General features: G+C 38.7%; 1 protein-coding gene across 6 annotated transcripts; it reads left to right on the forward strand.

The window, feature by feature from the left end:
* Positions 1 to 1,018: 1,018 nt before the first annotated feature.
* LOC133558095 (protein kinase C and casein kinase substrate in neurons protein 2-like) lies at positions 1,019 to 27,293 on the forward strand. Of its 6 annotated transcripts, none has more exons than XM_061909203.1 (11): positions 1,037 to 1,174; positions 5,098 to 5,161; positions 7,519 to 7,612; positions 7,681 to 7,837; positions 7,978 to 8,213; positions 12,124 to 12,279; positions 17,120 to 17,295; positions 17,376 to 17,496; positions 24,232 to 24,299; positions 24,364 to 24,443; positions 26,877 to 27,293. In XM_061909203.1, exons 3-11 carry the CDS (start codon positions 7,556 to 7,558, stop codon positions 26,987 to 26,989), a joined length of 1,164 nt encoding a protein of 387 aa, XP_061765187.1. In that variant the 5' UTR covers positions 1,037 to 1,174; positions 5,098 to 5,161; positions 7,519 to 7,555; the 3' UTR covers positions 26,990 to 27,293. The 6 variants fall into 6 exon arrangements, with proteins under 6 accessions (XP_061765186.1, XP_061765191.1, XP_061765192.1 ...); XM_061909204.1 differs by having other exon boundaries at positions 7,544 to 7,612; XM_061909202.1 differs by lacking the exon at positions 5,098 to 5,161 and having other exon boundaries at positions 1,019 to 1,174.
* The last annotated feature ends 291 nt before the right edge of the window (positions 27,294 to 27,584 follow it).

Below are 27,584 nucleotides of genomic sequence, written 5' to 3' on the forward strand. Positions count from 1 at the left end.
TGTACATACAGCCAGCCTAAATAGCATGTTAGCATCGATTATCTGGCAGTCAGGCCGTGACCAAATATGTCTGATTAGCACATAAGTCAATAACATCAACAAAACTCACCTTTGTGATTTCATTGACTTTATAGTTCGAAATGCATCTGCTTTGAGTGTCGCAGAATGTCCACACATCTCTGTGCCATCTCTGTCGATAGCATCGCTATCGTCGGTAAAATGTGCAGAACAAACGAGGGACTTTCGCATCTTTTGACCACTGGTGTACTTGAATCCGTCGATTGGTATGTGTTTGTTTGGCATTAAATGTGGGTGGAGGGAAAGGCTGGATGCAAATATAGCTACAAATGAGGCATAATGATGCAATATATACATACAGCTAGCCTAAATAGCATGTTAGCATCGATTAGCATACCGTGACCATTGATATGTCTGATTAGCACACGCCACGTAAGTCAACTTGAATCCGTCCCTGTTAATGTTGTTACACCCTCCGACAACACACCGACGAGGCATGATGTCTCCAAGGTACGGAAAACAGTCGAAAAAACTGAAAATAACAGCTGATTTGACTTGGTGTGTGTAATGTGTTTGAGAAAATGGCGGATTGCTTCCTGTTGTAACGTCACGGGTGAAAGGTCATTGCTCCGACAGCGAACAATTGAAAGGCGTTTCAATCGCCGAATTCACCCTTTTAGAGTTCGGAAATCGGTTAAAAAAACATATGGTCTTTTTTCTGCAACATCAAGGTATATATTGACGCTTACATAGGTCTGGTGATAATGTTCCTCTTTAATTGTTCTGTGTGAAACAGTTTGAACAAAGTTCTGTAATATTGTGTTTGCCCTGACAACAGTCTTGTATGACTATAGCATATCTGTGTGACATGTTCTTTTTCCATAAGGACACATCATCAGGGTGGGACAAGGCGGGTGTCGCCCATCTTCTAATTAACTCACATGACGTTGACACAATTGTGCAAGCAGGTCCGTTCAAATGACACTTGTGGATCCCATTAGCACCATATAGAGAGTGGCAGAAGGAGTGGCAGGTGGTGTGGTGGTGAGGGGGGCCGGCAGGCGGGTGGGGGGGTAGCGCAAAGTGATAGTCAAAGAGAAGTTGAAGGGATGCAAGCCATGGAGTTAAAGTGACGGAAGGAAGAAGATCAAGAAAGGTAAGATCTCTTTCTTGTTTAGTGTCTGGGTGGAAACGGGTTGTGGTCACTTTAGTAGTCGTGTTGTGGTATTTGACATGAGTGCGTGTCAGAGCTTCAGGGAAAGAGATGGACACAGGCGCAGATGTCAAAAGTAATGCAAAGGCTCTGCTCAGTGTTGTTGTGATGAGGTGTGTGTTTAGCCACTCTCACATTACAATCCATCCCAACAACATGGCCTTTTTTTTTCGACTTCTTCACATAATACAATCCCGTAAGTGTTGACATTTTTCCCCGTATTAATGAGAGCGAAGGGAAAGATGACCTTTCACTGCTGTTTATTTTTGGGAAAGGCAGCAGGAAGAATGCAGGAGCAGCTGTTCTATTCCTGCTGGTTGAGAGAGCTCTTGCCCCCCCTGCGAATTCCAGTCTGCCACTGGCTTTGCTCATACATACATGTATCCAAGCACGGTATAGTATAAATAACAGAAGTTTACCACAACCACACGGATTTAAGGACTAAAGAAGGGAGGGTGTGCCTTCACAACGCTCTTACTCCCAACCAGACACATTCACAGGCATAGGCGCCGATCCCGTGGGGGCTTCGGGGCCCGAACACCCACGGACAATGCTGAGCACCCACGTGGGACTGATGGCAACTTTCAATCTTTAAAATAATTTTTGAAAAATCAATCTTGTTGTTAATTTTGTGGCGAGTTTGGTCCGTTTAACAAAATAATAAGGCCACAAATCATATGGGATATTAACTTCACTGAAAGTCTTTTTTTTTTTTATACACATACACCGAGCACCCACTGGCAGAAATGTAGATTGGTGCCTATGTTCACAGACATCTCGGGGGGGGCAGATGCTCAAGCCATAAAAAAGGGCACCCATGTCGGATATTATTCCTAAATTGTTATTATTAGAAGTGTAATTATGATGAGAACCACTCAAATGATGAAATTTGATAAAAATAAAAATGTGTGCCGTACGTACGTTTTTGTTTGGTTTGCTGTTTTATCAGAATTAGATGTATTGGCCAAGTATGTTTCGCACACAAGGTATTTGACTTGGTAGACTCTCTTTGTTCAATATAAACATTAAAGAAATATATAGTGGAAGCAGAAACAGCGTCACACTAATAATATACCACAAAATACATGATCAGATGAATGCGGCTCAGTTTAAGACCCACCTTTCATCCCAGCAATGATGATTAGCCTTTAGACCAGTGGTTCTCAAACTTATTTCACCAGGTGCCACCTCAGAAATAATTTGGCTCTCCAACTACCACCCTAACAACAAACATTAGGGGGAACATTATCACAATTTCTGAAGGGTTAAAACTAATAAAATCAGTTCCCAGTGGCTTATTTTATTTATCGAAGTTTTTCTCAAAATTTTACCCATCACGCAATATCCCGAAAAACGGCTTCAAAGTGCCTGATTTTAACCGTCGTTATATCCACCCATCCATTATCCTGTGACGTCACAGTGTGATCACACAAAAACAAACATGGCGGATAGCACAGAAAGGTATAGCGATATCAGCTCGGATTTCAGCGCCGTAAGCGATTCAACAGATTACGCATATATTGAAACGGATGGTTGGGGTGTGGAGGCAGGTAGCGAAAACAAAATTGAAAAAGAAACTGAAGCTATTGAGCCATATCACGACAGACAGCGGCACGGGAGGAAGCGAGGACGAATTCGGCGATTCCCTTCTAACCAACGTTTGGTATGTGTTTGTTTGGCATTAAATGTGGGTGGAGGGAAAGGCTGGATGCAAATATAGCTACAAATCAGGCATAATGATGCAATATGTACATACAGCTAGCCTAAATAGCATGTTAGCATCGATTAGCTTGCAGTCATGCCGTGACCAAATATGTCTGATTAGCACACTACACATAAGTCAATAACATCAACAAAACTCACCTTTGTGCATTCATGCACAACGTTATAAGTTTGGTGGACAAAATGAGAGAGAAAAAGAATCCAGGGGGTTTACCTCGCTCGTCTGCGGGAAGAGACTGCCGTCGTCCCTGAATAGCTCGCACTCGGGCAGATTCAGTGGTGGTCTATTTTCCAATATTGCAGATTTCCTTGACTTTATCGTTGGAAAAGCATCTGCTTTGAGTGTCGTAGGATATCCACGAGGCATGATGTCTTCAAATTACGGGAAAACAGTCGAAAAAACGGAAAATAACAGCTGATTTGACTTGGTGCGTGTAATAAGATTGAGAAAGTGGCGGATTGCTTTACGTTGTGACGTCACGGGTGAAAGGTCATTGCTCCGACAGGCGAACAATTGAAAGGCGTTTCAATCGCCAAATTCACCCTTTTAGAGTTCGTAAATCGGTTAAAAAAACATATGGTCTTTTTTCTGCAACATCAAGGTATATATTGACGCTTACATAGGTCTGGTGATAATGTTCCCCTTTAAAATACATTCAAATGTGACTTTATGTGTAACTTTGCTGCCTCTTGGCCAGGACTCCCTTGAAAAAGAGGTTCTTTATCTTAATGGGATATTTTCCTGGTTAAATAAAGGTTAAATAAAAATATAAATTAGCGTAGTAGGCGTAAGGATTCATTAAAGACAAGGTAGAGGTTTTATGTAACAAGTACTGTATATTTAATATTTTGGCCAATGTAACACAATACACAGTTTGAACAGTAACTGTGTCTTTGAATATTCAATTAAGCAATTACCTGGCCAACCTGCAGCTCCCATCCGGCTGTTACGAATCAACATCGAGGTCCTACCCAGCAGGCACAAGACATTGATACAACGTTGATTATACATACAGGTTTTTTTTTAAACTGAATTCGAAACAACATTGCAAAATAGTTGTATTTTTGCCAATTGTAGACATTTTTTACCAATCAAATTTGTTCCAGGAGCACTCAAATGCAACACCTCTGTTTAGCTAAACAAAGGTCTGTTTGCATCACCAAGGAAAATTTTGCCACAACATTTTTCAAAATGCTGCAGTGAAATCAGGCATTTAGGCGACAGCCATCACAAAACAGAGCCTTTGAAATCCTGGAAACACCTATTTCTACGCAATTGCCACTTTGTTTTATTATTATTATTATTGTTTACCAACAAACTGATGGAAAACTTTTTGAAATCAGAAGTCAAAGGTACAAGGAGATGTTTTAGTTGGACTCATGTAGAATGTATTTTCAAAAGGATTTCAAAGACCAAAAAAGTAAAGTTAAAAATTGCATTTTCATACATTGCATTTTTTTTGGTCAAAATTTGAATATATTAATCAAGAAAGATGAAATGCCCTACGTAAGCTTGTCAACATATATGATATGGACTGTGAAAAATACAAGTATTAGACATATTGTCTATCCAGCTGTCAGGCTTGGGCTGTGGATGTTTGTGCTTCCTCGATGCAGGGATGATGTGGGACGAGTCAGGCATGAATTCAGGTACATGATTTATTAAATAAACAAACACTATAATCAAAAATAATCAAACTAAGGGCGCTCACAAGGAGGTATAAAACTTGGCTACAAAATATAAACAGGAAACGAAAACACTTGCTCGATTGGCATGAATGAACTATGAACATACAAAACAAAAATAGCACTGTGGCATAAATACATAAACTTACTCGGCATGAAACTGTGGGCGAGGACGTGAAGGTTTGAACAGCATGGATAGGGTGCGTGCGAGTGTGAGGATCCCAGGACAAAGACAAGAAAAAGAGTGACTTAAATAGCTGTGATGATTAGTGAAAACAGGTGAGGCTGAGAACAAGGATGTGACAGGTGAAAACTAATGAGGTTGGCATGGAAACAAACAAAACCAGGAAGTGCAAAACGTGACTGATTGTCCAAAATCATAAACATAACATGACAAAACAAAACATGATCCATATGTCTGACACCAGCAATATCATTTACCGGTAATAATGTTACAGCTGCTGCATGACTTGAAGGGGAACAGATCGTTCACGATCATCATAACAGACAAGAAAACAAAAGGTATATATATATATTTTTTTTTTGCATTCTAACATGTAAAAATTGGCACGTTCTAGGTAGCTAGCAATGCAGCTAATGAGAGCAATCAGTTCTACCGCTAAATCACTTTAAAAAATGCATTCACCAATACGAGCGAACACCGAAGAAAACTCTTTCTAGCGTATTAGCCGTAAAAGTTAACTACGGAAAGAGATAAGCTTGCCGTTTACATCAGCATGAAACGCATTTGAGTTTGTAATGCACAACAATGCAATAGAACACCAATTTGTACTGACTGAAAAACATGAAAATTCATATTACTGTAACTGTAAAGTACTAGCCCACATTTCATGTTTTGTTTGTACACAGCTAGCTATAGAGTGTATGTATGCTATCTGGCATGATCCACGCATGGCATGCTGCATGTATCATGATCGATATTAAAACGTGATTCACTCTTTGGTCCAGCTCGTCGGGGGCGTTTTTTCTGGTTTATTTGGGGTAAGCACGCCATTTATGTCAAAATGGCTTGTCTCCAAATTCCACATTTGCAACTTAAAGTGGATTTCACCTCACACTCTCAGCTTCCGTCTGCTCCAACATTTCACCCTCTTTATGCTCGCTTCTAAAAGCAGCAGTTAATCCTTTGATCATTCAGACATGTGTTGCTATGGAAACAGAAATCAATAAGCGGAAGAACTTAGTCCCAGAAATGATTACAATGATCAAAATACGGTAAATGTTGTACATATTACAATGTGCTTATAAACTTGTCTGTTACTACATTATATATAGACTTGCAGTGTGTATATACAACGTTGATGGAGGGTTTTGAAGTTGTTTAAGAGGCTCTGAAGGCCTCAACGGTGACTCCCATTAGTTGCGTCTTCCAAGCCTTTTTTATCATCTTTAAGATCCTAATAAAAAACAGACCTCATAATGTTAGAGAATTATAGGCAAAATTCCCAAAAAGTTTTCCTTCAAGAGGCTGATTAACTTCTTGCAATATGCATTTTCTTGTGCCCGGAGCATTCCAGCAAATGACTGCCGTTAGTGCCAGCATCTTCGGCGCACTAACAATGCGGGTTCCGTTATAGATTGCACTGCAGCGCTGCTTCTAAAATGCCAAAAAAAAGGATAACAAAATACCACAGGTCGGAGAATGACAACACAAAAGTGCAGTAAATTAGTGTCTCCATGGTGAAAGCCATGTAGTACACACAAAGCCCTAATTTAAATAGGGCAGTCTGCACCATTTATCAATTGTACACCGTTCATAACTTTTATGGACTGAATTTCTAGGCGCAGTCTAAGCGCTGAGGGGTTCCGGTTTGGTGGCCGCGGGATTAGGTCTCTGCTTTTTGCAGATGATGTGGTCCTGATGGCTTCATCTGGCTGGGATCTTCAGCTCTCGCTGGATCGGTTCGCAGCCGAGTGTGAAGCGACCGGAATGAGAATCAGCACCTCCAAGTCCGAGTCCATGGTTCTTGCCCGGAAAAGGGTGGAGTGCCATCTCCGGGTTGGGGAGGAGACCCTGCCCCAAGTGGAGGAGTTCAAATACCTCAGAGTCTTGTTCACGAGTGGGGGAAGAGTGGATCATGAGATCGACAGGCGGATCGGTCCAACATCTTCAATAATGCGGACGCTGTAACGATCCGTTGTGGTGAAGAATGAGCTGAGCCAGAAGGCAAAGCTCTCAATTTACCGGTCAATCTACGTTCCCATCCTCACCTACGGTCATGAGCTTTGAGTCATGACCCAAAGGATAAGATCATGGGTACAAGCGGCCAAAATTAGTTTCCTCCACCGGGTGGCGGGGCTTTCCCTTAGAGATAGGGTGAGAAGCTCTGTCATCCGAGAGGAACTCAAAGTAAAGCCGCTGCTCCTCCACATCGAGAGGAGCCAGATGAGGTGGCTCGGGCATCTGGTCAGGATGCCACCTGAACGCCTCCCTGGGGAGGTGTTTAGGGCACGTCCAACCGGTAGGAGGCCACGGGGAAGACCCAGGACACGTTGGGAAGACTATGTCTCCCGGTTGGCCTGGGAACGCCTCGGGATCCCCCGGGAAGAGCTGGACGAAGTGGCTGGGGAGATGGAAGTCTCTGGGCTTCCCTGCTTAGGCTGCTGTCCCTGCGACCCGACCTCGGATAAGCGGAAGAAGATGGATGGATGGATGGACACAGTTTTGGTAGACCGCATGCAACACGCCCACTAAAAGTACATGCAATTTTATAGTTCGCACACATTAGCGCATGGTATTTTGATCGTAGTAGATCAGGCCCTAACTGAAGATGTCTAACGTGTTAATCACTGCCAATAAAAATAATACTTTCCTTAGATTAGTAAACAAGCTAGCAACAGTCTTTCTTGCACAACAGCAAAATCTACTTTGCCTTCTGTGAGACTGACAGCAGCATGGCGAGCCTCCCCGCAGACCCACCTTTGGACACCGGCAAAGAAAGCTTCTGGATGGTGAGGATTTTATTTATATGTGTTGGATCGAATACTCACCGTTGTTGCGCTTGTGCATCTCCTTCCAGCCTGGGAATTATGTGCGCACGGTGCACAGAACACAGCAGTCCTACCAGGCGTGCAATGACCTGGTGGCCTGCTTCACAGAGAGGGCCAGGGTGGAAAAGCAGTACGCCCATCAGCTGAGCCAGTGGAGCAACAAGTGGAAGTCCATAGTGGATTCACGTGAGTACACCAAAAAGCACGCTTGCAATGAAGTCCAGGTTTTTTGGTTAGTGCGGATAGTGGGTTATTGTTACTTCTTCATTGCTTCCATGACTCAACTGCCATGTCTCATTCCTGTCCTTTTCACGTTGTCTTCCCAGGGCCGCTTTACGGCTCCCTGCTGGCGGCCTGGCAGAGCTTCTTCACCTCCTCCGAGCGTCTGTCCGTCCTCCACTTGTCCATCTCGCAGTCTCTCGTCGCGGAGGAAGGTGAACGGGTGAAGGCCTGGCAGAAAGAGAGCTTTCCCAAAAAACTCTTCTGCGGGTTCCGAGAGAGCCACAACAACAAGACAAGTTTTTCACGGACGCAGAAACCCTGGAAACAAAAACTGACCAAGGTTGGGATTGTTCCATGTATGCTTGGCATAAAAGTAGTAATCATTTGAAATGACAGTACTGTGAAAAGAGTAATAAGACCACTGTTAAGGAGTAGTTATTTATTTGGTCTTGCTAATAGTAGCCTAAAGTCTCTGCGTAGTACTGTACAGCAGTGGTCCCCAACCTTTTTGTATCCGCGGACCGGTCAACGCTTAATAATTTGTCCCGCGGCCCGGGGGTAGGGGGGCGGTCGCGGGGGAGGAATCCTTTTTTTTTTTTTTTTTTTTCCTTTGTCATGAAAAAGGGACGTTTTTGTGGTTGGTGCACTAATTGTAAGTGTATATTGTGTTTTTATGTTGATTTATACATTTTTTTTATTTTTTTTATTTTTTTAACAAAAATGAATGAAAAATTATTCTGCAGCCCGTTACCAATCGTTCCACAGCCCGGTGGTTGGGGACCACTGCTGTACAGTATACAGTGACTGCGCTAGGGCTATGAATATTTGGGCATCACACGATTCGATTCTTAGAGGTACCGATTCAATTCAAAAAGATTTTCAATTAAAAATTACCGGTAAAACTTTTTTAATAACAATAGGTGCCGGTTCTATGAATAACTTCATTCTTCCATATAATACATAAACAGCTCTGATAAATGTCTATATTAATTTAAAAAATGGTTTAATTTAATACAATTTTACCCAAACATTTAATAAAGTCTAATAAAAATCAGGCATTAAGAGAAGTATCCCAAACTTCTCTTTTCTAAAATAAATCTGCACAGTAGATACGATCTACATCAGGGGTCCCCAAACTACAGCCCGCCAGCGTCCAAAATACGGCCCGCAGTCTAAAAAAAAATACAAATAAAAATGTATGTATATATATTGTATATATATATATATATATATATATATATATATATATGTAGTATTTTTCCAAATCTGTCCTTTCGAATCAATTTTCTACCACTTATTACTCTCGGTGTCTCGTAGCTGCTCAGGCAAATCATACTGTCCATCCATCCATCCATCCATTTCTACCGCTTATTCCCTTTGGGGTCGTGGAGGGTGCTGGTGCCTATCTTAGCTACAATCGGGCAGAAGGCGGTGTACACCCTGGACAAGTCGCCACCTCATCGCAGGGCCAAATTATATTGTCTAAAAATGTATTTTCCCATCAATAACATATCATCGCGCACACGCCACAGTGTCGGGCGAGCACGCGCTCTATATACACTCAGCATCAAGGGTTGGAATTGGGGGTTAAATCACCAAAAATAATTCCTGGGCGCGCCCACCACTGCTGCCCACTGCTCCCCTCACTTCCCAGGGGGTGATCAAGGGTGATAGTTTAAATGCAGAGAATAATTCGCCACACCTAGTGTGTGTCACAATCATGGGTACTTTAACTTAATATTTATACACACAGCCCTGACCCCGGTCAAATTGTTTTAACCCAATGCGGCCCTCGAGTCAAAAAGTTTGGGAACCCCTGATTTACATCAACAATATGATTTGCCTGAGTGGCTGAATGAGACGGATTGAAAAAAAAAATAAATAAATCAAATTGAGTTTTAATTTTTTAGAATCATTTTCCAAACCCTGTTTCCATATGAGTTGGGAAATTGTGTTAGATGTAAATATAAACGGAATACAATGATTTTCAAATCATTTTCAACCCATATTCAGTTGAATATGCTACAAAGACAACATATTTTTTTTGTGCATATCATTAACTTTCGAATTTGATGCCAGCAACACGTGACAAAGAATTTGGGAAAGGTGGCAATAAATACTGATAAAGTTGAGGAATGCTCATCAAAAACTTATTTGGAACACCCCGCAGGTGTGCAGGCTAATTGGGAACAGGTGGGTGCCATGATTGGGTGTAAAAGCAGCTTCCCAAAAAATGCTCAGTCCTTCACAAGAAATGATGGGGCGAGGTACACCCCTTTGTCCAAAACTGCGTGAGCAAATAGTCAAACAGTTTAAGAACAATGTTTCTCAAAGTGCAATTGCAAGAAATTTAGGGATTTCAACATCTACGGTCCATAATATCATCAAAAGATTCAGACAATCTGGAGAAATCACTCCACTTAAGCCGGCATGGCCGGAAACTAACATTGAATGACCGTGACCTTCGATCCCTCAGACGGCACTGTATCAAAAACCTGACATCAATCTCTAAAGGATATCGCCACATGGGCTCAGGAACACTTCAGAAAACTACTGTCACTAAATACAGTTGGTCGCTACATCTGTAAGTGCAAGTTAATGCTCTACTGTGCAAAGCGAGAGCCATTTATCAACAACATCCAGAAACGCCGCCGGCTTCTCTGGGCCCGAGATCATCTAAGGTGGACTCAAGCAATGTGGAAAAGTGTTCTGTGGTCTGATGAGTCCACATTTCAAATTGTTTTTGGAGCAAACACTCTCCCAAATAGCATAAGACAAGAGAGAGTCATCAACTCCAACCACTACATCACTCACATTAACACAAAGATAAGACATGCTGGGAAAATCACCTCACACTTCTCCGATACACTACAATTCAATAATCACTTTTTTTACAGTTGTTGTCAAACTCAAACTAGCAGCAGAGTTGGAGAGAGAGGAGTGAGCATGTGTAGCCGCAGCAGCGTAACTTAGTATAAAAAAATAGACATGTTTTATGGGGGTCTCAGTTACTCATGTTTTGCTGCCATTCGAGAGTCTCTGAATGTAACCCCTGCAACTAGCTACACAAGCTAAAACCAAATCCCGTCCTAATTTACTGAACTATGATTATATTTATTAAACGGGAGACTATATGACTGTTTCCTTTTGAGGGTCTTTTAACATCCTTATCAACATCCAAACAATGTGAACACTTCAAACTGGTTCAGTTCAGTTCTGAACCAGCAAAAAAAAACAGTCTAATTTGACTCTTTAGATGACGTCACACCATCTTTACTCTGCTGAGATTGGTGGGACAATTGTGTGTCCAAGGAGTATTCAGTTCAGTTTCAGTTTATTTCGAACATGCAAACGATGCAATGTAATACATCACATATTTCTAGTTGTGTCATTCCAGCACGTCCGAAAAGGGGTAGGAAGAAGCTGAGATTATACTACCCCTTTTCATACCATAGCAATTTTATCCCATTCCCTTGTTTTCTGTGACAGAACAGTGAACACATAATAAATACGTAATAAACTATAGTACGTAAACAAATATTAAATGCATAAATAATTTTGTATCCAAAAAAATAAAATACAATAAAAAACAACGGAAAAATGTAATAAAAAAAGGGTTTATGATATTAATCAAAATTTTTGTTCTGTGTACTATGTGAACACTTGTTATTTGAACAGTCTCTTAAACTGAATCATATTGGTGCTTTGTTTGATTTCTTTGCTTAATCCAAATAAATCATTCATAAGCACTGTTAATAATCGGACCTGCAACCATCAGCACCAGCTCCACGTTACATGAAGTTTGTACCATTTGTAATGTTACTTTGGACTTATGAAGAAACCCCATCACAGTATTAAAAAAGCCTCTCAATACTTGACATATGCTAAAAATTGGCAATACAAAAACAGATGTTTCTGCCACACAAAGTTGCCCATGACATTGTGTTTCCATGACGATTTACATCACCGTGAGTGGCTGCAGGACAAATCCCACCCAGCACGTTCAGATTTGTTTGCACGGGAATTTCATTTCCCTTTTGTAGTGAGTCATATGCCACATGATGGGGGGAAAAGGCACAAACAATCCTGAAATGTACGTTTGAATCATTCGGTAATGCCACACTTCATGTGCCAGGAAGATGACAGCAACATTTCCAGAATGATTTGGCCTCTGACAGCAACTACTCCCATTCCCACTCTTTGTACAACTACAGCCTCCTTATTTTCTTTCCTTTGTGTGTGTCCAACAGTTGGAGAAGGCCCGGGCGGCGTACCACAAGTCCTGTCAGAAGGAGCTGAGCGCCGTGAACAAAGAAAAACAAGCAAATGACAATCCAGATTTAAGTCCGGAGAAAAAGCAGAAAGTGACGGAGGTCCGAGAGGTAGTCACAGAGGCGAAAACCAAGGTGATTAAAACAAACAAAAGAAGTTAAAGTTAAAAGTTAAAGTACCAATGATAGTCACACACACACTAGGTGTGGTGAAATTTGTCCTCTGCATTTGACCCAAAACCTTGTTCACCCCCTGGGAGGTGAGGGGAGCAGTGGGCAGCAGCGGTGCCGCGCCCAGGAATCATTTTTTGGTGATCTAACCCCCAATTCCAATCCTTGATGCTGAGTGCCAAGCAGGGAGGTAATGGGTCCCATTTTTATAGTCTTTGGTGTGACTCATACCACAACCTACCGATCTCAGGGCGGGCACTCTAACCACTAGACCACTGAGTAAATGGGTTATACTTGTATAGCGCTTTTCTACCTTCAAGGTACTCAAAGCGCTTTGACACTATTTCACAATTCACCCATACACACACACACATTCACACACTAATGGCGGGAGCTGACATGCAAGGCCCTAACCACGAACCATCAGGAGCAAGGGTGAAGTGTCGTGCTTAAGGACACAACATGCGTGACGAGGTTGGTAGAAGGTGGGGATTGAACCAGGAACCCTCAGGTTGCTGGCGCGGCCACTCTCCCAACCGCGCCACGCCGTCCCCAGTAGGTCCACTGAGTAGGTCAAAAGAATCACCAATTTATACATTTTGAATAGTTTCATTCAGTCCTTATCCTGAGGGGGCTGGGGGATCATGATTTATTTTTTTGCTGTACGAGAAAATGACGAAGCGTATGTAGCAGAGGTGTAAGAGGGGTTAGTGCGTCTGCCTCACAATACCAAGGTCCTGGGTTCGATCCTACGCTCGGGATCTTTCTGTGTGGGGTTTGCATGTTCTCCCCGTGACTGCGTGAGTACTCCGGCTTCCTCCCACCTCCAAAGACATGCACCTGGGGATAGGTTGATTGGCAACACTAAATTGGCCCTAGTGTGTGAATGTGAGTGTGAATGTTGTCTGTCTATCTGTGTTGGCCCTGCGATGAGGTGGCGACTTGTCCAGGGTGTACACCGCCTTCCGCCCGGGTGCAACTGAGATAGGCTCCAGCGACCCCGAAAGGGACAAGCGGTAGAAAATGGATGGATGGATGGTATGTAGCGGTTGGCTTCACTTTGACTACGGTGTTTTCTTTAATGTTGATAAGCATACAATGTCATGCAGGGGTGTACTTATAACAATTTTATAGACAAATTATACTATTTAAAGTCACGGTTACGAGTGAGGGGTAGCAAAATATATTCTTTTTCCTTGGGGTGCGTAACTGAAAATAATTAATTTGTTGCATTGTACCTTTTGCTGTCATAGTGCTTGTGCAGCTGTTTATTCACTTATCTTAACATTGTCCTTTAACCCCTTGCCTGGAAGCACTGTCCTTATTTCAATCAATCAATCAATGTTTATTTATATAGCCCTAAATCACAAGTGTCTCAAAGGGGCTGCACAAACCACAACGACATCCTTGGTACAGAGCCTACATAGGGGCAAGGAAAAACTCACACCCAGTGGGACGTCGGTGACAGTGACAATGATGACTATGAGAAAGTTTGGAGAGGACCGCATATGTGTATGGATGTTGACTGTACAATTACAGTCTGAGTAATAAACACGGTATTATGCATTGATTAATTTCACAACAAAAAAATTTATCAAATCACCCATTCCTTAAGAGATTTTGACGCGTTTTTCATTACTGGTGGAAATAAGTTATAAAACAATATTATAATAACTGTACAAAATAATACACCTAAACAAAAAACGCTTTGATTAAATCAATTAATTGTGTAATTAAATTAACAAGACGAAGATTGGCTTTATTGATCCCCCATGGAAAAATTATACTCATCAACCGTCATCCATGCCTGTTTATTGATTGTTTATGCTGTGTTAATAACGGAATGTGCGCATACATAATTAGATCCCACAATGGTATAGGGCTGTTATTCTACAAGCTCCTGAAGCTTTGTTAGGGTTTACAATTGCTTTTTAACTTACAACGCCTGTAATTTATTTAACACAGGCAGAAATAATCAATCTCTCACATCAAATGGTTGCTGAATGACAGGAGTACCTGTTGCTGTTTGTTTACACTGAATGGACTCAATGTTAAGCTACAGATTGTACGTGACATCTTCATACCAAACTCCCTACCGACTCAATTATTTATTAAGTAACTTGCAACTAACATAATTTAACTCAGTAATGTCTTCCTTTGCTTTGGCTTGTAAAACTTGCTGGGATCCCACAATTGTTGCACCATTTTGGACGTATTAGACAAGTGGTCCCCAAACTACGGCCGCGGGAAGTCCCAAGTTAAAAATATTTTATTTTTATTTATTTTATTATTACTATTTTTTTCAATCTGTCTTTTCTAATCTATTTTCTACTGCTTGTTACTCTCGGTGTCTCCTAGCCGCTGAGGAAAATCATATTGTCTGAAAATGCATTTTCCCATCGATAACGTGACATTGCACTGCCGCCGCAGTGTCCGGCGAGCGTGTTGTAAGTGCGTGCTCTTTCAGACAATTAGTGTGCAAGGAACTGATATATATATACAGCATATCTATATGTATATATATATATGTATCTATACATATATATATATATATACAGTATATATGTAAGTACACACACACACACATATATATATATATAGTATGTATGTGAATGTACATACACACACACATATTATATATACTGTATAAGTATACATACAGTATGTATGTATGTATATGTATGTACATACACACACATATATATATATATATATACATATATATGTATATATATATATATATATATATATATATATATATATATATATATATATATATATCTTGATTGGATTATCCAGAGAATAGTGCTCGATACCGTGGTAGAGCGCAATATGTAGGTGTGGGAAAAATCACAAGACAACTTCATCTCTACAGAACTGTTTCATGAGGGGTTCCCTCAATCATCAGGAGATGAGGGAACCCCTCATGAAACAGTTCTGTAGAGATGAAGTAGTCTTGTGATTTTTCCCACACCTACATATATATATATGTATATATATATATATTAGGGCTGGGCAACGATTAAAATTTTTAATCGAAGTTAATCGCACTATTTCTCAGATTAATCGCGATTAACTGCATTGTATACGCAAAGCCCAATAATGAATTCAAAAGTAGTGTGTAGTGCACCTTTATTGGAATATTCTCCCACATGAACAAAAGCGCCAAAACATTTGTTGTGCAAACACAATTTAAATCAGTCCTTGTTAAACAGTAGCAGTTAAATAGCATATTTTATGAAAATCAACTCAAAAAATGTAAATACAAACATTTAAGCTTATTGCCACTGCCAGGGTATTTAAGTTATCCTGTTTGTTATGGAAAATAAATATAATCTACATACAAATCTCTGAGCCACAATCATAACATCTGAACAGGCAATTTCTGAGGTAACAGCAGAAACTTTTTTTTTTATCAGGGATCTTATGTTTAAAAAACCGTGGGCTGTTTTAGGGAATTTTTGATCAAATTACCCGTAGTAGCAATATTAATAATGTGTTTATTCTGCGTAGTGCACTTAAAATAATTATGACCATATCCAGGAATTGATATGATGGGAATTTTCCGATTGTTTACTTGGTGCTTTGATAAACTGAACGCATATACATGGTACTATATTGTGATGTTATGAGCCAGGGAAAAAAGAACTACCCTACCCAGCATGCAACAGGAGTGACGCGCATGCGCGGTAGCCCGGTATAGGTTGTGTCGCCATGACGGCATCTTGTATGTTGTGATATGCACGCTCTGAAAGCAAACGTTAAGAACTCAGCCAACACTCCTCGTCTACATTATTTATAAATAGACAGACAACACATATACTCCGCTGCTTCACAGGCCGCTGGAAGTAGCCGGCAAAGTATTCCCATGCTAGCTAGCCGGTCTAGCAAGCACGCGTCATTCAGTCCAAAACGGCCCGATCCATCCACATCCAGAATTGTCTGGCGGTGGTAAGTGATCCCGGAGTGACCACGCTGTAAGCCAGCCATGAAATTTGCAGAATTATCCGGTATTTTTGCCAAATGTTCCATCTTTACCAAGAGCCCCTCGACGCCGAAGTACATCCAGGAGATGCCATCTTGTTAAGAAAAGGCGTTAACAAAATAAAAGCATGTAAACAACAAACGCAAATGTGCGATAAAATAATTGTCGGCGTTAATAGATTGATGAGTTAACTCGTAATTAACGCATTAATTTGCCCACCCCTAATATATGTATATATATATATATATATATATTAGGGGTGGGCAAATTAATATATATATATATATATATATATATATATATATATATACCCCGGCGAAATTGTTTTAACCCATTGCGGCCCCCGCATCAAAAAGTTTGGAGACCCCTGTAATAGACTGTTTAGCTGTAACTTTCTTTTGCCAGGTTTTGCAAATGGATGAACTATCATCTTCAATGACTCCTTGTTCATTTTTTAGGTAACCAAAATGTTCACACACTGCTGACATCAGCTTTTTTGGGGGTAGGAAAAGTTCACTACTTTGTCCTACTGCCATTTCGAAGCTACTGTAGCATGCTAGCATGCCTCTCGATAGGTGTGTATTGACATGCGCTCCACCTTTGTTTTGTTCCTACAGGTTGTGCTAAAAATAACGTAGCAGCATATAGTCTGTTTAATAGGGAGCGAGGACGACTGAAACACACGATTTGGTGAAACCCTTGCGATTAAAAAACTGTGAGATTTCAAATGAAGGTTAATTGTAAAACTGGTTAATTATTGCATCCCTCAGCGTACCTAAAGAAAGGTTTTTGTGGACATGTCATCGTGTCGGTCCACAGGCCCGAGAACACTATGAGAAAGTCCTGGAGGACGTGACCAGCTACACTCCGCGCTACATGGAGGAGATGGAGGCCATTTTTGAACAGTCGCAAGAGGAGGAGAGGAAACGCATCAGCTTCTTGAAACAGGCCTTCCTCTCTATCCACCGACATCTTGACATTACCAACAACGAGGAGTGAGATGGCCCGGGTTATTTATTTTATGCTCTGAAGGTGTTTTATTTGTTTTGTTGACAATTGTGTGCGTCTTTGTCAGCGTGAAGGCGGTGTACAGTGACCTCCACCAAACACTCATGTCCATCGATGAGCTGGAGGACCTCAAATGGTGGAAAAACAATCGTGGTCCAGGCATGCTCACCAACTGGCCAAAGATCGAGGTACAGAACTCTGACAGAATAAAATGACTACTAATAATTAATACTACATGTTCGTGTTGACCCCATACTAATATTTGGTACCAGTACCGGTACCAAAATATTTTTCGATACTTTTCGGTACTTTTCGATAGTTTTGTAAATAAAGAGAAACCACAAAAAATTGCCTTATTGGCTTTATTTTAACAAACCATCTTAGGGTACATTAAACATATGTTTCTTATTGCAAGTTTGTCCTTAAATGAAATAGTGGACATACAAGACAACTTGTCTTTTAGTTGTAAGTAAACAAACAAAGGCTCCTAATTTAGTCTGCTGACATATGCAGTAAAATATTGTGTCATTTTACATTCTATTATTTTGTCAAAATTATTAAGGACAAGTGGTAGAAAATGAATTATTAATCTACGTGTTCATTTACTGTTAATATCTGCTTACTTTCTCTTAACGTGTTCTTTCTCCACTTCTCTTAAAATGTAATAATCACTTATTCTTCTGTTGTTTGGATGCTTTACATTATTTTTGGATAACACCACAAATGTTAAAAGATTTTGTGATGCTAAAAAATATCGATGACTAGATACGCTCCTGTACTTGGTATCATTACAGTGGATATCAGGTGTAGATCCACCAATGCCGTTTGTTTACATTGTGACGCCAGTGAGCTATGGTGTGTAGTGAAGCATGTTTAGCTCTTCCTTCTGAAGGGATGATACGTCCATCCATTTCCTACCGCTTTGTGCATTGCTGAACATGCTCCTCTGCTCGTAAACTAGCAAAGACACGACGTGACCACAACGGGGGGGGCGGTAGGTGGACCGGTACTTTTTAGAAGCGGTATAGTACCAAATACGATTGATTAGTTACGCAGTATACCGTACAACCCTACGACATATATATGTAACACATGTAGCCATTTACAGCCCAATGACCCTTACTCAGTCACTTGGTGTCACTGTAAGAAATTAGTAACAAAAAACAAAAGGAGGAAAACGATGTGGACAAACTGCTGTAGGGTCAAAAATCCTGTAATATTGCCCATTATCTTTATGTCTCTGGTGAAAGTCGCAAGTTAATGTGCTAGCAACGGTTAGCAGTGTTGATCAGCTCACCTTAAAGTAATTAGTTACAGTTACAAATTAGTTCTCCCAAAATGGTGCCTCATTGTAAGAGTAATTAGTTACTTGGCTAAGTAACCGTTGTTATCTTTCATTTCGTCACGCTATTACGTTCGATAAGGTCTTTAACGTCAAAGATGTTTCTATTAACTGATTGTAGAATAAAAAAAACTATGTACAGCATCATAGAACATTTGGCATTAATTTTATATGCATACAAATAAAAATGTATTTAAAAAAAAATCTGTAAAGTAACATCAATAAATATTGAAAGTACAAAACGCAATACAAAAAGATACAAAGGAATATTTGTCCTTTAAATATCTGCACCTGTATACCAATATACAGCCTGAAAGAACTTTCGGTAAAATTATTAGCAACTTTTGAGCAAAGTAAATGACATGCATTCAAGTAATGAAGTGAAGTGAATTATATTTCATATAGCGCTTTTTCTCTAGTGACTCAAAGCGCTTTACATAGTGAAACCCAATATCTAATTTTTACATATAAACCAGTGTGGGTGGCACTGGGAGCAGGTGGGTAAAGTGTCTTGCCCAAGGACACAACGGCATTGACTAGGAAGGCGGAAGCGGGGATCGAACCTGCAACCCTCAAGTTGCTGGCACGGCCGCTCTACCAACCGAGCTATACCGCCCCACAGTAACACGCTTAAAAAAGTTTCTTGGTGACATTTCGACAATAAATTGCATTTGTGTACAAATATTGGGATCTTTCCTTAAGTTAAATTTAACTATGCAAGTGAGTAATCACCTTTGATTAATCATGATTAATCCAAATACCAAAATGTGATGAATCTTATTCTGAAAAATGGCAGCATTTGGGCTTTGGAGTTGGGTTAACAACAGCAACAAGTGTCATGATGGCATGTGTTGATGTGAGGTGCTATTCAAGTTGCTTGAGACAAATGTGGATAAACACTTTTTCCTGGACATAGCGTGCATGTTACATAAACATTCTTGCCTTTAATTACAATGAGCAAAATGTGGTCCTGGTAAATTGAATACATTCATTTTTGTCCTCCCACCTTCTACACACAATTCCCCAATATTCCAATATGAAAAAGTTGTTTTTGAAATGTTTGCAAGTTTTTGAAAAAATAAAATACCAAGAAATCACATGTACATTCACAGTCTTTGTCATTAAGCTCAAAAGTGAGAGGGCATCCTGTTTTAACTGATCATCCTTGAGATGTTCCTACAGCCTAATTGGAGTGCACCTTTGGTAAATTCAGTTGGTTGGAGATGATTTGGAAAGGCACACATCTGTCTATATGAGGGTTGTCACGATACCAATATTTTGTTACCGGTACCAAAATGTATTTAATACTTTTCAAAATAAAGGGAATTAAAAAATAATTACATTTTTGGATTCATTTTAACAAACAATCTTGCGATACATAAAACAGGTTTCTTATTGCGCTCAAAGAACATTTTTAGAATATTAAAATAAAACAAATAAAAGGCAGTAAACAGATTGATCTTTTCTTGTTGCCCCCGAAAGAAAAATTTACAGTTGTATATATGACATATAATCAGCCATAATCTAAGATTAAGTTAGAATATAATAGAACAGAAAGCTTCCCTACATGACATTAAATGATTTATGGTTGCCACTCTTGGTCTGTGCTTTAAGAAAAATACAATCATCGGTAAATACTAAAATAAATACCATAGCTAAAGGTACACAGATAAGACATCCATCCCATCCATTTTCTACCGCTTATTCCCTTTTGGGGTCGCGGGGGGCGCTGGCGCCTATCTCAGCTACAATCGGGCGGAAGGCGGGGTACACCCTGGATAAGTCGCCACCTCATTGCAGGGCCAACACAGATAGACAAACAGCATTCACACTCACATTCACACACTAGGGCCAATTTAGTGTTGCCAATCAACCTATCCCCAGGTGCATGTCTTTGGAAGTGGGAGGAAGCCGGAGTACCCGGAGGGAACCCACGCATTCACGGGGAGAACATGCAAACTCCACACTTCGTATTGTGAGGCAGACGCACTAACCCCTCTGCCACCGTGAAGCCCCAGATAAGACATGTAGCGGGTAAAACACAAATTGTTAAAGATAAAACACAAATTGTAGGAATTTGTTACAAAATTCAGTCATTTCACTTGTATTAGTTTACGCTATGTGAGCTTTTTAGACTCTGGCATCACACCAACCAGCTGTGTGCCTGCCTACGTATCTGTATGGGGACAACAGGGATGCTGAGACTCATGTTATTTAAATGTTTACCCAAGTTTGAAGCAAAGGTGGTAATACTATCCTGCCAATTTCGGTGAGGCACGTTTTAAAGCGTCACCTCGATCAATAGTTTAAAAGCGCAAATACATCTATATTGCACTTCACGCACCCTTTTTATTAACAAGTAGAATTGCCTTTATTTTCCATTTTCTCCCCACAATGTGCGAGCATTAGGGGTGTGGGAAAAAATCAATTGGAATTTGAATCGCGATTCTCACGTTGTGCAATTCAGAATCGATTCTCATTTTTAAAAAATCATTTATTTTTATTTATTTATTCATTTTTTTAATCAATCCAACAAAACAATACACAGCAATACCATAACAATGCAATCCAATTCCAAAACCAAACCTGACCCTGCAACACTCAGAACTGCAATGAACAGAAAAATTGAGAGGAGACACAAACACGACACAAAACAAACCAAAAGTAGTGAAACAAAAATGAATATTATCAACAACAGTATCAATATTAGTTATAATTTCCGCATAGCAGTGATTAAAAATCCCTCATTGACATTATCATTAGACATTTATAAAAAATAAAAAAAGGAACAATAGTCTCACAGTGGCTTACACTTGCATCGCATCTCATAAGCTTGACAACACACTGTGTCCAATGTTTTCACAATGATAAAATAAGTCATATTTTTGGTTTGTTTAATAGTTCAAACAAATTTACATTCTTGCAATCAGTTGATAAAACGTTGTCCTTTACAATTATAAAAGCTTTTTACAAAAATCTACTACTCTGCTAGCATGTCAGCAGACTGGTGTAGATCTTGCTGAAATCCTATGTATTGAATGAATACTGAATCCTTTTAAATCGGGAAAAAAATCATTTTTGAATCGGGAATCGTGTTGAATTGAAAAATAAATCAATTTTGAATCGAATCGTGACCCAAGAATCGATATTGAATCGAATCGTGGGACACCCAAAGATTCGCAGCCCTACTAAACATACTCCACTGCGCTGTATTTTCATTGAATTATAATTTTTCATTTATTCATTTATTTCAGGCAATGACATAAAAAAAAGTACAAGGTTGACAACACATAATAATATAAATTGATATAATTGGGGGGGGGTCTGCAATGAGGTGGCGATTTGTCCAGGGTGTAAAATACCTTCCGCCCGATTGTAGCTGAGATAGGCACCAGCGACCCTCGCGACCCCAAAGGGAATAAGCGGTAAAAAATGGATGGATGGATGGATAATGCAAAAGGTCATGTACAGTATGTAATGCATGATGGTCCAGATTTCCCCTGGTTCTCAATTCAGTGATTATTCCATTGAGCTTCACTGTTACTTTGTTCAAGGATTATAATACAAATGGTGTATCATAGTGGCATCACTATAACAATAATTTGTATCAACAGTGTAGAAAGAATAAACATACTAACAATGGTAATAGACAAAATACCAAGAATGGTAATAGACAACATAGCAATATTGGTAAGGAAACGTGGAGCACATGTTAACACTTTGAGACTGAGTACAACAGTAGGTCAAATTAAAGACCCTCATCTCTATATTCGAACCAGACCCAATGTTTGTGTAATAGTTTAAATCGATTAATAGTTTGGCATTGCTTGTGTTTTAAGTCCAGTTTGTTCCATAGTTTTACTTCGCATACAGACACACAAAAATGTTTACGAGTGGTTTGAGCTCTCTGCAATGAGAAATATCCAACGTTGTAGATTAGGCGACAATAATTTGTTTTCCATCCATCCATTTTCTACCGCTTATTCCCTTTGGGGCTTTGGTGCCTACCTCAGCTACAAACTCGCGGAAGGGGGGTACACCCTGGACAAGTCGCCACCTCATTGCAGTAATTGTTTTTTAAATTCTTTATTACAGCTGCATTTTATTCTTGTAGGTATACCGTACAACCCTAGTCTATATCTAAATGTTCCACTCTTGACAGTGCATTGCAGAGCACGAAACAAGAATCAAGTCGAAGGAATTGTCTGTAGAACCCCGACATACAATTGTCTCGAGGCACAAATATGGAGAAGGCTACGGAGAAATATCTGCTGCCCCATTTTAAAGTGCATGTTAAAAACTTGAATAATCAGTTGCAAAGACAATTGTGAAACATGAGGCAAATCCTTAAATCTTTATATTTGTATATTATTCACAGTGACAAGCAACTTCCTTAGGGCAGTCGAATTTGCAATGTGGTCCTCAATTAAAACAACTCCACATATTCTCACAATAATAAACTCCCTCATTAATACATTACACTATTAAGATATTTAGTTTCCTCCTTTTTTGTATTTCTTTTTAAATTCATGTTATTGCTTTTGAGTTTGAGTTTATTTCGAACATGATACATCACAATTTCCAGTTTCTCTTTTCAACTTGTTTGAAAAGGAGTAGGAAGAAGCAGAGTTTATTTAATCCTACCTCTTTTCTTTACATAACAGTTGCTAAAACTTTTGTTCACTTCCTGTTCTCAATGTATTCACAATGTATACTTCTTAAGTAATCACAATAAAAATAAATAAATAAATAATTGGTGAGGTAAGTTTTATTCCATACGATGAGATAAGTAAGATTATTTTGAGAATGAAAGAACGAATGGGTGAATAAAATCAGAATGTTTATCTTGGTTCTTCTTTTTTGTACTTTGTAAACACTTCCAGTTTGAAGAGTTTCTTGAAGTGGATGATATTAGTACATTGTTTGATTGCTTTGCTTAATCCATTCCATAATTTAATTCCACATACTGATATACTGAAGGTCTTAAGTGTTGTACGTACGTACAAATGTTTTAAATAAAAATTTTCTCTAAGATTATATTTTTCCTCTTTTGTTGAGAAGAATTGTTGTAAATTCTTGGGTAGCAGGTTATAGTTTGCTTTTTATATAATTTTAGCTGTTTGCAATTTCACTATGTCGTGGAATTTCAGTATCTTTGATTCAATAAATAAAGGCTTTGTATGTTTTCTATATCCAACATTATGTATTATTCTAACTGATCTTTTTTGTAACACTGTTAGTGAATGAAGTGTACTTTTGTAATTATTTCCCCATATTTCTACACAGTAACTCAGATATGGTAACACTAGTGAGCAGTAGAGAATATGAAGTCATTTTTGGTCTAGAACATATTTGGCTTTATTCATTATAGACGTGTTTCTTGCTACTTTATGTTGTATATTTTTTACATGAGATTTCCAGTTAATTTTATCATCAATCATTATACCTACAAATTTGGTTTCATTTTGTTTAATCTTGTGATTAAATATGTATTGAGTGTAAATTGTACTTATATTTGATCAGCAGTTCAAATCCAACAAGTGGTGGACCAAAGTGCTGATGAAAGTGTTTTTTTCTACAGGCATGGGTTCCACCTGTAAAAAAGCTGAAAAGAAAGAAGCGAGAGCAGAGAAGCAAAGAAAGTGCACCGTAAGTTCACTGACTTCCTGAACACATAAAAAAAACAAACGCAAACTGTTGTGATATGTTACAGAGTGATGATCGGAGGCGTGAAGGTATGCGCCCTGTACGATTATGTGGGGGAAGAGGGTGATGAGCTCTCCTTTAAATCAGGTGACACGAACAAAATGCTCAAATATTTATGTAAAAAAGAATGAATACGTATTTTAGCAGGCTGGTAACTAAGTTAGAAAATAGCGATATGAAAATCAAGCCCAGGTTTAATAATCACTAGCTGGCTATTGTTCATCAATAGAAAGCTTATGGAGAATTCCTCAGATAGTATATTCAACTTTTTTTATGAATGCATTTATTTTACTTGACAAAAATACATAAAACCACTGTTGAAATGCTCAATAGCAGGTCAATGTAAAATATGTCAAACTTACATAGGCCTTACTCATTTTTATCCATTGGAATAATATCATAGAATGAGATATAAGCAAGTGCTCTTTATCTGTTTTTAGGTACACACTTTACAGTAGTGATGTGCGATACCACTGATTTCCTCTCCGATCCGATACCAAGTCAAATTCAGGCTGGTATCGGCGATACTTTGTGCAAATATTCCTAACGTGTCTGCTATAATTTAAAAAGTTGTGTATTTTCAAATAATAACATATCTATCTAAACAAAACAGTAAACGTGTAAGAAAAAAAGAGCAGAAAAATTGGATTGTAATGAGATGTTTCAACTAATAATAATGATATACTCAGTCACATACAATACAAAGTTGTGTCTTTAAAATATATATATCTGTTTCTATCATTTTTTTTTTTAATAAAAACATATCAAAGTGGCCCCCCACACTTGACTTTTCAATATGCGTCTCTTGTTAGAAAAAGTTTAGACACGCCTGATCGAAAATCCTAGAAGCTCTCAAAATAACGATAAAATGTACTTAAAATATAAAATGTAAAAATATTCCTAAAGTGTCTGCTAGAATTTAAATAGTTGTGTATTTTCAAATAATAAATCCATCTGTAAAAAAAACACGTAACATTTAAGTAAAAATAGCAAAACATTTGAATTTAATGAGAAAAAGCCCCCCAAAAATTTGAACTAATAATAATATTATACTTAGTCACCTATAACACAAAGTTTTGTATCTAAATATACTGTATATATAATTTGTTTTTAGCATTTTTTTTTATTTTTATAAAAATATATCAAAATGGCCTCCCATACTTGACTTTTCAGTATGCAGCCCTTAGTGGGAAAAGATTGGACACCCCTGAACTAATGTATCAAAAATATTGACATTTTGATTTGAGAATTGATATTCGAGCATAAAGATCTGGAATCGATACTTCAGTATCAATCCACACATCACAGCTTTACAGTTCCTCTGCACTTGTCAAATTGCATACAAAAATTTAATGAAGGAGTAAAACGGATGTTGGCAACAATAACTTAGTTATGGTAGCTACAATGCTAACATTGAGTTCCCATTTTAAAGGGGAACTGCACTTTTTTTTTTTTAATTTTGCCTATCGTTCACAATCATGGTTGGTTGTTTTTTTTTGCATTCTAAATATAAAAAAATGCGATCAAAAGTTTGAGGTTTTATATACAGTTGTAAGTATATAGGTAATGAAGTAACAGGCACTTCATAATATTTACGTATTTTGATCATTTTAAGCATACGCGGCGCATACATTTCAAAAAGGCATCACAAAGATTGCTTTTTTTCTTCATTACTTCATCATTATTGCTCACTGCAGACTTCATGAAAGCCAACACCCATAATAAAACATCACTTACTGTCCAATGTCTTCTGACGCTTGGATGCCTACTGCTAGGATGTTCATATATTCCCATATAGGTGAAGAATGTCTTCACTTGTCGGAATACCTAATCAGATGTCTCATATCTAGGTGAGAGGCATGATTTATGATCTACAATACACTTCCAAGGAGCAGAGAAGCATGAAAGCAGCAAACCATTCGATGATGTAAACATAGGCACACAGGAAGTGATCACGTCGCTTGTATAAATAGTTTGTCTGCGTTGGCGATTATAATAACAATATCAATAATACTTGGGTAATACTCAAGTCACAAAATGTAAATGGAGTATTGTTGGCACTTTTTGAAAGGTTATCAGATTTTATTGGCGGAATAGTGGAGCTCCCATTGGCTCTGCTTTAAGTGGACTTTTATTTATGTTTATTTAATATTTAGAATGCATTAAGAAAATCCATCCATGATTGTGACTGGTAGGCAAAATTAAAAAAAAATAGTTAAGTTCAGTAAATGAAATCAAAATGAACTCCCATGTCCTCAGCCGGCTGGTTGATTGTTAACAGAGCCATATTTATTTTAAGATATGTAGCAAAGCCTGCTCTTTTTTCAAAGCTGTTTACGACATTATGAAACTTCAAAAGTGACCGCTTGAGGAAGATAATATATATTTATTAAGTTTTTAGTGTCCAGGAATACGTTTTGCATAGCTTTTATAGAAAAATGAAAACACAAGTGATTGTTGTGGTAATGTGCTGGAAAATAATAATTATTAAATCTCATTTATACTTTTTGTGATTGTTAGGTGAGGTGTTCCTGAAGGTGGAGGAGGAGGATGATCAGGGATGGTGTCGGGGGGTCCTGAGTAGCGGGAAGGAGGGATTCTACCCAGCCAATTACGTCGAACTTGTGGAGTGACGTCACCAAAAACGTGTTGAAATATTCTGATTGTGATATTTACTTCTGAACAGCGCATTCATGTTGTCACACTTTGAATTGAAACAATAGGATAGTCTTGTAAATGCTAACCTTTTTTGGTGTATGAACTGATTAATTCAAAGCAAGAATGTGTGTTTAGTCATAAGAATTGGGAGAGTTATTTATGTGATCAAAGTCCAATAAAGTTTTCCCGGGCACATGTTTACAATAATGTGTGTATTGTTCACATGGTTAATGTTTACTATATCAGTATTCAAAATAAAATGATTCTATTTTACAACCAGTTCATCCAAGATATCCACATTTTTGTTAAAAATATTTAATGACTTTTTTTTCTAAAAAAGAAATCCATGGAAATATGATTGATATATGATAAACTCTAGAAAGAAGTTCCGAAGCCTCCGTAGCAGAACCTCCAGGTTCTGTAACAGCCTCTTCCCTCAGGCCGTAAGACTCTTGAACGCATTAAAATAATCCCCTCAATTCCCCCCCAAAAATGGATTAACTCACAGAAATATAAATACAATATAACATACATCCATAAACGTGAATGCATATGCAAAAGTGCAATATA

The sequence above is a fragment of the Nerophis ophidion genome, linkage group LG08 (assembly GCF_033978795.1).
Source record: "Nerophis ophidion isolate RoL-2023_Sa linkage group LG08, RoL_Noph_v1.0, whole genome shotgun sequence".
Taxonomy (NCBI): domain Eukaryota; kingdom Metazoa; phylum Chordata; class Actinopteri; order Syngnathiformes; family Syngnathidae; genus Nerophis; species Nerophis ophidion.